This window comes from Haematobia irritans, chromosome 1, assembly GCF_050003625.1.
Source record: "Haematobia irritans isolate KBUSLIRL chromosome 1, ASM5000362v1, whole genome shotgun sequence".
Classification (NCBI taxonomy): domain Eukaryota; kingdom Metazoa; phylum Arthropoda; class Insecta; order Diptera; family Muscidae; genus Haematobia; species Haematobia irritans.
The window spans coordinates 155,747,343-155,761,168 of record NC_134397.1 but is presented as its reverse complement, the minus strand read 5'-3'; the positions used below and the strand labels follow the sequence as shown (position 1 = coordinate 155,761,168).

The 13,826-nt window shown below is 28.1% G+C and overlaps 1 protein-coding gene and 1 long non-coding RNA gene across 3 annotated transcripts in view; one reads left to right on the top strand and one right to left on the bottom strand.

Moving 5' to 3' along the window:
- LOC142242863 (uncharacterized) overlaps positions 1–13,826 on the top strand; it is a 252,367-nt gene that overhangs the window by 148,145 nt on the left and 90,396 nt on the right. The window lies entirely within an intron of this gene.
- Positions 1–13,826, bottom strand: part of LOC142222058 (uncharacterized) — a 135,437-nt gene that overhangs the window by 61,816 nt on the left and 59,795 nt on the right. For both annotated transcript variants that reach the window (XM_075291995.1, XM_075291996.1), the window contains exon 2: positions 2,690–2,843. In XM_075291995.1, coding sequence (XP_075148110.1) covers positions 2,690–2,843 — 154 coding nt within the window. The remainder of the gene's footprint in view (positions 1–2,689; positions 2,844–13,826) is intronic.

The following is a 13,826-nucleotide window of genomic DNA, read 5'->3' as shown; positions in this document are numbered from 1 at the left end:
ATATCTATAGAAAATTTTGTCAAAATTTTATTTCTATAGAAAATTTTGTCAAAATTTTATTTCTATAGAAAATTTTGTCAAAATTTTATTTTTATAGAAAATTTTGTCAAAATTTTATTTCTATAGAAAATTTTGTCAAAATTTTATTTCTATAGAAAATTTTGTCAAAATTTTATTTCTAAAAAAAATTTTGTCAAAATTTTATTTCTATAGAAAATGTTGTCAAAATTTTATTTCTATAGAAAATTTTGTCCAAATTGTATTTCTATATAAAATTTTTGACAAAATTTTATTTCTATAGAAAATTTTGTCAACATTTTATTTCTATAGAAAATTTTGTCAAAATTTTATTTCGGTAGAAAATTTTGTCAAAATTTTATTTCTATAGAAAATTTTGTCGAAATTATATTTCTATATAAAATTTTGTCAACATTTTATTTCTATAGAAAATTTTCTCAAAATTTTGTCACAATTTTATTTCTATAGAAAATTTTTGCAAAATTGTATTTCTATAGAAAAATTTTGTTAAAATTTTATTTCTATAGAAAATTTTGTCAAAATTTTATTTCTATAGAAATTTTGTTAAAATTTTATTTTTATAGAAAATTTTGTCAAAATTTTATTTCTACAGAAAATTTTGTCAAAATTTTATTTCTACAGAAAATGTTGACCAAATTGTATTTCTATAGAAAATTTTTGTCAAAATTTTATTTCTATGGTCAAATTTTATGTTATTTCTATAGAAATTTTTTACAAAATTTTATTTCTATAGAAAATTTTGTCAAAATTTTATTTTTATAGAAAAATTTTGCAAAATTTTATTTCTATAGAAAATGTTCTCAAAAATTTTATTTTTATAGAAAATTTTGTCAAAATTTTATTTCTATAGAAAATTTTGTCAAAATTTTATTTCTATAGAACATTTTGTCAAAATTGTATTTCCATAGAAAATTTTCTCAAAAATTTTATTCTATAGAAAATTTTGTCAAAATTTTATTTCTATAGAAAATTTTGTCAAAATTTTATTTCTATAGAAAATTTTGTCAAAATGTTATTTCTAAAGAAGATTTTGTCAAAATGTTATTTCTATAGAAAATTTTGTCAAAATTTTATTTCTATAGAAAATTTTGTCAAAATGTTATTTCTAGAGAAGATTTTGTCAAAATGTTATTTCTATAGAAAATTTTGTCAAAATTTTATTTCCATAGAAAATTTTGTCAAAATTTTATTTCCATAGAAAATGTTCTCAAAAATTTTATTTCTATAGAAAATGTTGTCAAAATTTTATTCCCATAGAGAATTTTCTCAAAAATTTTATTTCTATAGAAAATTTAGTCAAAATTGTATTTCTATAGAAAATTTTTTTCGACATTTTATTTCATTATTGTTGTATTTGATTTCAGCTTAAAACCATGCATAGACTAAACTACAAGTGTAGCTTAACCAACAGATTAAAAGTATGCTTGTCAATTTTATTTGGGAAAAGCCTTTTAGACTGCAAGACAGGTGGATGGACAACTGTTTCGGCATTGCCACATTCCTCATCTTCTTGCAGAAAAACTATCAGCCAATTATCAGAATAAATTCGTGTAATTCATTAAACCCAAAGTGAATTACACTTGAACCTCATGAAAAAAGGTTTTTGATAGTCGGCCATTGCCTAAAAAAATCTGCAAGCATATCTCTTTGTCGTTGCCAAAGTAAAATTTTATTTCTATGAAAAATGTTGTCAAAATTTTATTGCTATAGAAGGTTTTGTCAAAATTTTATTTCTAAAGATATTTTATAAAAATTTTATTTCTATAGAAAATTTTGTCAAAATTTTATTTCTATAGAAAATTTTATCAAAATTTTATTTCTATAGAAAATTTTGTCAAAATTTTATTTCTATAGAAGATTTTGTCAAAATTTTATTTCTATAGAAGATTTTGTCAAAATTTTATTTCTGTAGAAAATTTTGAAGCACTCAGGGGGACACAGGATAAACCACTGCTAAAAAACGTTCTGATGTTCGATCGAAACTGGGATTGACCCCAGCGCCCTTTGTACGCTAGTCGTGATGAAATGTTAACCATTTTGGTCGCTCCTCTTGGTTATTCTCTAATTTTGAAACAATGCCACTGTGCTTTAAGGTTGGCCGTTGTAAATAGGCCGTATTTTTTTTTTTTGCATGGTCCTTGTTTATACAATCAAACCAGAAATGTATAATAGGTACATATTACAAAGTTTTTTATTAAATAGGTCTAGCCAAAGTTGATACCAGCGCAGTTTTTAGTATGTAAACTACAATGTTGCTATCATAAACCACCAAGCCATTTTAAGCCTAAAGGTGAGAACTTTTTTTCAGTTTCCGCACCGACTTATTTTGACTCTTACTTTGTTTGAATCAAGTTCAAAAAACAAAATGTTAGCAATTGCATTGGAACTTTATATCAATGATTTTATAAAATTGTAATTGAATTCTTGTAGTTTTTGCACTTGTATTTTAAAGTTTTGTTGGGAAATGACTGATTTCACAAAGAGGAAAACGTACATTTTTGCTTCGAAATGTACTTTTACAAGGCTGCACTAGTACAACATAACTTAACCTCCTGTCAGAATAAACGTCGTATTTTTTTGTCTGTTTGACAAAATTTTATAAAACTTGTTTTTGGTTTTCTACTTTGTCCAAATACGTTCTTGTACTCACCTCTGTTTTGTCTAGGATCTCTGGCGGCGAAGAGTGATGATTGTGGTACATCAATGGAATTGTAGTCAAATTGTCTATTGGGAATACGGCCAAATAGGAAATTTTGGCCAGCAACTAAAGCTAGGGAAGCAAAAATGGCAAAAGTGACCAATAACTGAAAGAGAAAAGAAAAAAGTAAAATTTATTAAAAATTTAAGAAATTAATTAAACTAAAAATTTATACATTATTTAAATATAAGCTACTGCACACAATGAAACAATTCTTTGCTCTCGAACAAAATTTTAGACAAACTGAGTTTAGCTTTAATTTTACAATTTTTTATTTATGTGTTTCTTTTTATCTGCTATTAAACAAAGACAAAATAACACTTTCTTTGTCTAAAATGTCATTCAAGAAAAATTAAATCTAATCTTTCAGTGTAGCATTATGACTTTCTTGAAAAATACTAATATTTTCCATAGATATCAAATAAACATAAATCATTATTATATCCCCCAATATGATTCCTACTACTTATTGCAATTGTTGCATTAATCATATCCAGCCTTCTTTCTCTTCACGATGAAGTGGCAAATCAACGCCACTTTAACCTTTTTTGAAACCCTTGGAGCCATGTCGACTTCATGTTGCGTGTGGTGACTGCTTTATTTAAGCCTTGCATGCTTAACTCTGTGGGGCATAGCGTTCACAGAGGAAAAAAGGTTAAAATGTCTTGAACCTGTCATAAAGTGCAGCTACCAAAAAAGGCTTCCGCCTTTTTCTTCTTGTGCAAGTTTGGCCAGTCATAGGAGGAGAAATGAAACCTTGAAAACAAACCCAAAAAACTTTCCCAACGTAAAAAGCAAAACGAAATTAGAGACAAGAGTTCAAAAAAGTTAAATGTACAAAATTATAAGAAAATAAAATTATGGCATTAGTTAGTTACTTGAAGCATTGGACAGTTTGGGCGATTTTCAACTTAACTTTGTAGTCTGATTATGAAGGATTGTTATGGTTAATATTAACAAACATCTGCATCGGATTAACGTTTTACACTCGAAAGATAAACTACTGAAATATGCACAGAACAAAATACAGCTAATCTACAATTCCTTGGTAGGGAATGAAGGCGTAGAGTAGCGCCGCCCATAATTTATTGCAAGCCGAACCGCCACTGATTTTGTAGGCAAAGGTCGACAAATTACTAAAACTTTAATTTGAAACTTCGAATTAGAATGACCTATACTTCAACATACTGCAAACGATTTTCCTTTATTTCTATAAACTTTTATTTCTATAGAAAATTTTATCAAAGTTTTATATCTACACAAAATTTTGTCAACATTTTATCTCTATACAAAATGTTGTCAACATTTTACATATATAAAAAATTTTATCAAAATTTTATTTTTGTAGAAAATTTTTGTCAAAATGTTATTTCTATAGAAAATTTTGTCAAAATTTTATTTCTATAGAAAATTTTGTTAAAATTGTATTTCTATAGAAAATTTTCTCACAATTTTATTTTAATAGAAAATTTTGTCAAAATTTTATTTTTATAGAAAATTTCTATAGAAAATTTTGTCTACATTTTTTTCTATAGAAAATTTTGTCAAAATTTTATTTCTATGGCAATTTTTGTCAAAATTTTATTTCTATGGAAAATTTTGTCAAATTTTTATTTCTATAGAAAATTTTGTCAAAATTTTATTTTATTTTATCAAATCTTTATATCTCCACCAAATATTGTCAACATTTTATCTCTAAACAAATTTTTGTCAACATTTTATTTCTATAACAAATTTTGTCAAAATTTTTTTCTCTAGAAAATTTTTTAAACGTTTTATTTCTACAGAAAATTTTGTCAAAATTTTATTTCTATAGAAAATTTTGTCAAATTTTTTCTATAGAAAATTTTGTCAAACTTTTATTTTATCAATTTTTTTAAATCTCCATGAAATGTTGTCTACATTTTATCTCTATATAAGTTTTTGTCAACATTTAATTTCTATAAAAAATTTTGTCAAAATTTTATTTCTAGAGGAAATTTTGTCAAAATTTTATTTCCATAGAAAATTTTGTGAAAAATTTCTTTCTATAGAAAATTTTGTCAAACTTTTATTTCTATAGAAAATTTTGTCAAAATTTTATTTCTAGAGGAAATTTTGTCAAAATTTTTTTCTCTAGAAATTTTTCAACGTTTTATTTCTATAGAAAATTATGTCAAACTTTTATTTCTATAGAAAATTTTATAAAATTTTTTTATCTCCACAAAATGTTGTCAACATTTTATCTGTATACAAATTTTTGTCAACATTTTATTTCTATAAAAAATTTTGTCAAAATTTTTATCTCTAGAAAAATTTTTCAACGTTTTATTCTATACAAATTTTGTCAAAATTTTATTTCTATACAAAATTTTGTCAATTTTTCCCCTAGAAAATGTTGTCAAACTTTTATTTCTATAGAAAAATTTATCAAAGTTTTATATCTACACAAAATTTTGTCAACATTTTATCTCTATACAAAATGTTGTCAACATTTTATATCTATAAAAAATTTTATCAAAATTTTATTTTTATAGAAAATTTTTGTCAAAATTTTTTTTCCATAGAAAATTTTATCAAAATTTTATTTCTATAAAAAATTTTATCAAAATTTTATTTTAAATGTTTATTTTAAATTTTATTTCTATAAAAAATTTTATCAAAATTTTATTTCTATAGAAAATTTTTCCAAATTTTTTTTCCATAGAAAATTTTGTGAAAAATTTCTTTCTATAGAAAATTTTGTCAAACTTTTATTTCTATAGAAAATTTTGTTAAAATTGTATTTCTATAGAAAATTTTGTCAAAATTTTATTTCTATAGAAAATTTTGTCGAAATTGTATTTCTATATAAAATTTTCATAAAATTTAATTTCTATAGAAAATTTTGTCAAAATTTTATTTCATAGAAAATTTTGTCAAAATTTTATTTCATAGAAAATTTTGTCAACATTTTATTTCTATAGAAAATTTTGTCAAAATTATTTTTCTTTAAAAATATTTCTCAAAATGTTATTTCTATGGAAAATTTTCACAAAACATTATTGTACTCTGTTGGTTAAGCTACTCTTGTAGTTTAGTCAACGCAGTGGTTTTAAGCTCAGATCAAAACAACGGATATGATTGAAGTACAAACCAACGATAAAAAACAAAGCGGATGAAGTAAGAGGAAGCAGCTCGAAATAAACCCAGCCAACTGCACTCAAATCGATGATTTGACATTGGCAAAGGAAAAGAGAGATGTTTGTATAAAGATTTATTTCGGCAAAAGACGACTATCAGAAATCTTTTTTAGGACGATTCAAGTGTGGTTCACTTTGGGTTTAGTGAGCTACCCGAATTTATTCTGATAATTGGTTGATAGTTTTGCTGCAAGTAGAGGATGCTGATGAAGCATGTGGTAATTCCGAAACGTGCGTCCTTCCAACCATCTTGCAGTCTATAGGGCTTTGCCCAAATAAATTTGACAAACATTCTTTTCCTCTGTTGGTTAAGCTACTCTTGTAAGTTAGTCAACGCAATGGTTGTAAGCTTAGATTAAAACAACGAATAAAATTTTATTTCTATAGAAAATTTTTGCAAAATTTTATTTCTGTAGACATTTTTTGCAAAATTGTATTTCTATAGAAAATTTTGTCAGAATTTTATTTCTATAGGAAATTTTGTCAAAATTTTATTTCTATAGAAAATGTTGTCAACATTTTATTTCTATAGAAAATTTTGTCAAAATTTTATTTCTATAGAAATTTTTGCAAAATTTTATTTCTATAGATTTTTGCAAAATTTTATTTCTATAGACATTTTTGTCAAACATGTGCAGTTTAGAACACTCAAAACATCGACTTGATAGTCCGGACTTTAGACTGAATGATTATTTTTATTTCCAAACGTAGAAAATAAAATGAGGAGTTATCCTTTTTCAACACCTGAAGAAGCGATTGATGCATTCACAATGCATGTTTTCGAGATACCTCAATCAGAGTGGCAAAAGTTTTTCGATAATTGGTTTAAATGCATGCAAAAGTTTACAGATATTAATGGGGAATATTTCGGAAAACAATAAAGCGATTTTCCAAAGTTAATATTTGTTTTTTGTTTTCTACTCCCGAAATATAAAAGGCAACACTTGTATCATCAAAACTAATAAATGTGAAAGTAATTAAATAACTATCTAAGTTTTCTATGAATTATTTAAATTTTATATTACTGCTTTTATAAACTTTCTTTCTGGGTGTAAAATTAAAACAAAAGGTACCGCCACAACTGCTGTTGTGATTTAAAATGGTCCAATCTCTGACAGCTTTTAGTTTTATTAGTGGTGATTTGCCAAAGCGAAATTGTTATTTTTGTAAATGATTAAGCAGTTCAAAATTAATGATAGGATATTTCTTAGTTTTAGTTAAATTGTTTTTTTTGTCGATCCTCAAGATAGACCATAACTACAAGTGTTCGTTTTTATGGCTCCAAAACATTAGCCCAACATAAAACAATCCAAAACGACAACGATGTCCATGTGTCCAACAATGCTCACCACTCTAGCGTTGTCCATCGTATCTCAACATTCACTTTTAAACTAGGGGGTGTTACTTTTGTTCAGATATTTCGTTTTTTTTTTGTTTGGAGCTGCTGCGGCGATCTGTAATTGCATTTGAGACCAATGCAAAAATGCATATCACAAATAAAACTAGACCTCTCTCTGACCATTAAACAAATTGTATTTCATTTTTATACAGATTAAAAGAGGTAAACGAAACATACTTCCTGCTTGTTTTTATTCATGTTTCTCATTGCAATGGGCCAAACCCCCGCATGGTGGGCAAACATCAAAAAACATGTGAGAAGTGAAGGTTTTTTTTTGTGCAAATAAAAGTTCCGTACATTTCTATTTTTATTGCAAAATTCTAATGGTTTATGAATGAAAGGGTTATTAATTGAAAATGTTAGAAGATTTCTAACAACCAAAGAAGTTACAGAACTGCAAATAAAATATTTCCAATGTGGATTATCTGTGATATACACTGGCGATCAAAACCGAGTGCATGTTTTGAACATTTTTACTAATAGTGGTCGCTAAAAAAATTCAGGCAGTTAGCTAAACCCAAAGTGAACCACACTTGAACCTTTCGAAACTTTGGGATTAGCAAACTGCCTGAATTTATTCTGATAATTGGTTGATAGTTTTGCTGCAAGTAGAGGATGCTGATGAGTAATGTGGCAATTCCGAAACGTGCGTCCATCCAACCATCTTGCAGTCTATAGGGCTTTGCCCAAATAAATTTGACAAACATTCTTTTCCTCTGTTGGTTAAGTTACTCTTGTAGTTTAGTCAACAAAATGGTTTTAAAGCTGAGATCAAATATGATTGAAGTGCAAACCAACAAAAAAAAAATATTAGACAAAATTATTATTTTTCACCTATTAAAGAAAATTTAATTTTTGGTAAAATTTAAAAATTTAAAGAAATTATGAACTACTTTGTGGTAGACACGAATTTAGCAAATCTTTATGCTTCATTTGTGTATAATTTTTTCCTCTGTTGTAGTTAATTTAACTAACGTGCGCAAAAAAACTATTAAACTTTCTTAAAAAGTAATAATTCCATGTACTAAAATAGAATTAATTAGGCTTTAGTAAAATATAGGATTCACTATTTTTGAGGGCATTATTTCTCACACAATAAATCTAAAACAAGTAAGGAAAGTCTAAAGTCGGGCGGGGCCGACTATATTATACCCTGCCCCACTTTGTAGATCTAAATTTTCGATACCATATCACATCCGTTAATCGTGTTGGGGGCTATATATAAAGGTTTGTCCCAAATACATACATTTAAATATCACTCGATCTGGACAGAATTTGATAGACTTCTACAAAATCTATAGACTCAAAATTTAAGTCGGCTAATGCACTAGGGTGGAACACAATGTTAGTAAAAAAATATGGGAAACATTTAAATCTGAAGCAATTTTAAGGAAACTTCGCAAAAGTTTATTTATGTTTTATCGCTCGATATATATGTATTAGAAGTTTAGGAAAATTAGTCATTTTTACAACTTTTCGACTAAGCAGTGGCGATTTAACAAGGAAAATGTTGGTATTTTGACAATTTTTGTCGAAATCAGAAAAACATATATATGGGAGCTATATCTAAATCTGAACCGATTTCAACCAAATTTGGCACGCATAGCTACAATGCTAATTCTACTCCCTGTGCAAAATTTCAACTAAATCGGAGTTAAAAATTGACCTCTGTGGTCATATGAGTGTAAATCGGGCGAAAGCTTTATATGGGAGATATATCCAAATCTGAACCGATTTCAAGCAAATTTGGCACGCATAGTTACAACGCTAATTCTACTCCCTATGCAAAATTTCAACTAAATCGGAGCAAAAAATTGGCCTCTGTGGGCAAATGAGTGTAAATCGGGCGAAAGCTATATATGGGAGCTATATCTAAATCTGAACCGATTTAGCTGATATTTTGCAAGTATTTCGAGACTCATAAAATATTCGGATGTACGGAATTTGAGGAAGATCGGTTGATATACACGCCAATTATGACCAGATCGGTGAAAAATATATGTGGCAGATATATCTAAATCTGAACCGATTTTATTCCAAAATCAATAGGGATCGTCTTTGAGCCGAAACAGGACCCTATACCAAATTTTAGGACAATCGGACTAAAACTGCGAGCTGTACTTTGCACACAAAAATACATCAACAGACAGACAGACAGACGGACAGACAGACAGACGGACATTGCTAAATCGACTCAGAATTTAATTCTAAGCCGATCCGTATACTAAAAGGTTGGTCTATGATTACTCCTTCTTGGCGTTACATACAAATGCACAAACTTAGTATATCCTGTACCACAGTAGTGGTGAAGGGTATAAATATGGGAAACATTTAAATCTGAAGCAATTTTAAGGAAACTTCGCAAAAGTTTATTTATGTTTTATCGCTCGATATATATGTATTAGAAGTTTAGGAAAATTAGTAATTTTTACAACTTTTCGACTAAGCAGTGGCGATTTAACAAGGAAAATGTTGGTATTTTGACCATTTTGGTCGAAATCAGAAAAACATATATATGGGAGCTATATCTAAATCTGAACTGATTTCTGGCTTCTGGGTCCATATAAGGGCATATCGGGAGAAAGATATATATGGGAGCTATATCTAAATCTGAATCGATTTCAACCAAATTTGGCACGCATAGCTACAATGCTAATGCCAAAACTCTGGCTTTTAGGACCATATTAGTCAATATCGGGCGAAAGATATATATGAGAAAAAAAATTTTGCTTACTTGACTATACGACTAAGTGTTATGTTTGTACAAAATTTCAAGCAAATCGGTATAAAACTCTGGCTGCTGGGTCCACATTAGTGCATATCGGGCGAAAGATATATATGGGAGCTATATCTAAATCTGAACCGATTTCTTCCAAAATCAATAGGGTTCTATTCTGACCCAAATTAGGAACATGTGCCAAATTTGAAGGCGATTGGACTTAAATTGCGACCTAGACTTTGATCACAAAAATGTGTTCACAGACAGACGGGCGAACGGACGGACAGACGGACATGGTTATATCGACTCAGGGACCCACCCTGAGCATTATTGCCAAAGACACCATGTGTCCATCTCCTTCTGGGTGTTACAAACATATGCACTAACTTATAATACCCTGTTCCACAGTGTGGCGCAGGGTATACAAATAATTATTACGAGGCCTAAATTTTAGGATGCGCAATTTAAAATAATTTAAAATAATTAAATAAATAATTAAGATAATGTTTATAATCTTTGCTTCAATTATTTTTTATTAAATTTAGGACACAAATTTTGGAAATTTGTGTCCCTCGCACAGAAAAAAATTTCACGAAAATTTTTCCAATTAATATTTTAATTGAGTTTTAAAAAATATTTAATTAAAAATTTAATTGATTCAACAAATTTTTTAATTGAAACAAAAATCAATCACAAAAATTAATAGTATCAATTAATTTTTTAATTGTATCAATTAATTTTTTAATTGGCCTTCAATTAAATTTTTAATTGATACTATCATTTCTGTGATTAAAGACATTTCAATTAAAAAATTAATTGGATCAATTAATTTCGTGATTGAATCAGAAAAAAAATTTTTTGTGTGCGGTTAAAGTCGTATATTTTTGAACTAAGGCCAATTTTCCTTAAAGTAAAGAAACACATTTTTGATTTAAAGAAATTGTCCTTAAATTAACTGAAATATTGAATCATTAAATTTAAGATAAAAGCCCTACAAATATAGGCTAAGACTTATTATGAGGATTTAGCCTTTTTCGTTTAAAGTTTTCTTGCAATTAATAAAAAATTTTGTACGTTGATTTGGATTTTTAAAGTGCCATTTGTTTGTACGTGATTAGCTCTATGAATATACCGTGAAAAGAGAATGAAAGTTCGATAAATGGAATCTCTATCTTAATTTTGATTTTATTGATCCTAGATATAAAGCAACATAGGTCGCTAAAATGTCTTTATTTTAAAGAAGCTGTATCTTTGGCTCGGAATAAATACCAAAATCCTTAAGGGAAGTGTTTAGATTTCTAAACATGCACTATCTGCGATATATGTATTTAGGATAGATATGGTTTATGGCATAATAAAATGAAAACGCATTACATGTGTAGCCGTAGCTGATAACGCAGCAATGAAGTTATTATTATTTCTATACATTTTGGTCCTTCGAACCGGATTGAGTTTCCCTCACCCGCGGTAAGAAACTCAAACGGTAAAATCCTGCACACATGTGTCCATTTGGGAACCCCGTTCTGTGTGCAGGTAATTTTAAAGTTTAAATGGTCTTTACTAAGGGGTAAAGAACAAACCAATATTGAAGGTTTGAGTGACTTACAACCACAAGTATTTTTTTTTCTTGAGTGTACAACCGACTTTCAAACAATCTCTTCTCAGTGTTTTATCATTGAATGTCAAGTGAAGTGAACTATATTCAATTCGGGGTGTTGGCCTATAGCTAAAAAAAAATATTAAAAATGTTTCATATTCTTAATTGTTCAGAGGAAGTACAAGTATATGCACCAAAAACAAAGAAAATTAGTATTCATATAAACCACATTTTCACATTGAACTTCAAAATGGACATATTTTTGAATTTCATGAATTTTAAATAACTAAAATTGATATGTTAAAATACCTGTTTAACACCAATATTGTTTTTCTCAATTAATACAATTATTCTACATGCAACAACTAAATTATTATCGATGAACGAAAACAAACAAAGAACTTGTTGTCTTCAGCAAGTAACAAACAAACAAACAAAAAAATAAATTCAAGTTCGTTTGAATTAATTCCACCAAGCGAACTCCCCAATGTTCGTCTATCTCTTTTTATTTTAGGATATTATATGGATATGATTTTATTGGCGCCAGCTGGCGAAGGGGTGTGGTGGCTTATAGTCATTACATTGAAAATTGTTGATAGTTTTCCTATTCCTCGAAACCTGATCTAGAAATCCAATCATTTTGTTAATGTTCGATTTTTATTATTTTGTTTGTTAGAAAATCCATTCGTATCGATTGGATTATGTTGATTGGTTATAGAAACTTACTTTTTTTTTAAATAAAAAGACGGATTTTATCGACAATTGATTTCATTAATACCGTACCAAGAAATGGTATTAAGGCGTTTTATTTATTTATTTATGGCTGTTCTATAATGCAGTTCAACATATTCCTATTGCTTCAAATGGGGTGGTGTGGGTTTTAAGGGGTTAAAATCACAGAATTTATGTTTTATTTGTCATTGGCATACATTTTCAAAAAAAAAGGTGTTGTTGTCAATTCGAAAAGAAAAAAGTAAAACTATGGTGGAAAAAGTAGACAAACGTTTTTAAAATATTGCCATTTTTTTAGAACAAAGTCTACTGTTAACTCGATACAATTGCCCCAGTGGTCGTTTACTTCTTTTAACTCGTCCGAAGAATACGTTTTAAGCGATGAAATCCTTACTCAACTGATAATTGGGCCAATATTGGGGATTTCCCCCAAATTGGAGATATTTGTTCATGGATAGGGACAAAATTTTCGGATTACGAAATTTCCAGAAATTTGGGGATTTTTCGAAATCTATTCACGGCCATTTTCATGTAGCTTTATTAGGTTTTAAGTGCTAGTTAACAGAAAATAAATTGCAAATATCTTCTCTTCGGTTAATTTTAACTGAAAAATTTTCAGCAGTTAAGTTTCTAACTGGCATATGGAATATATAGGCAGGATGACAGATATGTCCATAGTACGATTTAAAAGTTCGTTAGCTAACGTAGCACAAACAGAGCATCATGAAAATGGGAATCAGTATAATAAATCAAAGGTTTAGAAACATGATTTACATGAAATTCTCTTTTTCAACATTCTCTTAAAATAGGGCTTAAATAAGTACAACGAATCATCAAAATAAAAAAAAAAAATAAAAACTTTGCTCCTCTTTATTCCATGGCATTTGGTCTGGAAACTCGAGCAATGTTTTATTTATTAAACTCAAGCGCTAATTTTGAATTTTACTCTGTTTGGCTAAGACAATATTGTACTATTGTTAATTCTTTTTATCAGGACTCTAATTTTGCCCCCTCATCAGTTAACAAAGTGCAAAATATTTTATTTACTGGGAGTTTAAGAAATTATTTAATTTTATTTTGAATGTGTTAGCATTGCTAATTGTTTGCAAATTCGATGGTAGAGAGTTCCACAGACGGATGATGAATATGAAAAATGGTCGTTCCGATAGAAGAATCTTTATTCTTTGGGGAATGATTTACATGCCTCTATTTGATCTGGCGAAACGAATATGGTTATACAGGTGTCCAGGCTCCATAGTATAAATTATTTTGTGAAGAAACAATAAACATATGGTTTTAATGAGATTTTCAAATGATAAGTTGAAAATACTGTTCAAATACGGTTCATATCGACCGATTTTTAAGGCCCCATTTGTATTTCTCGAACATTTAGGAGATGATTTGCAAAAGATAAAAATTCGATGATTTTTTGTTGCCATAATTAACTCAGACCACAACGTGTGTTAGATGCTATTTTGCTT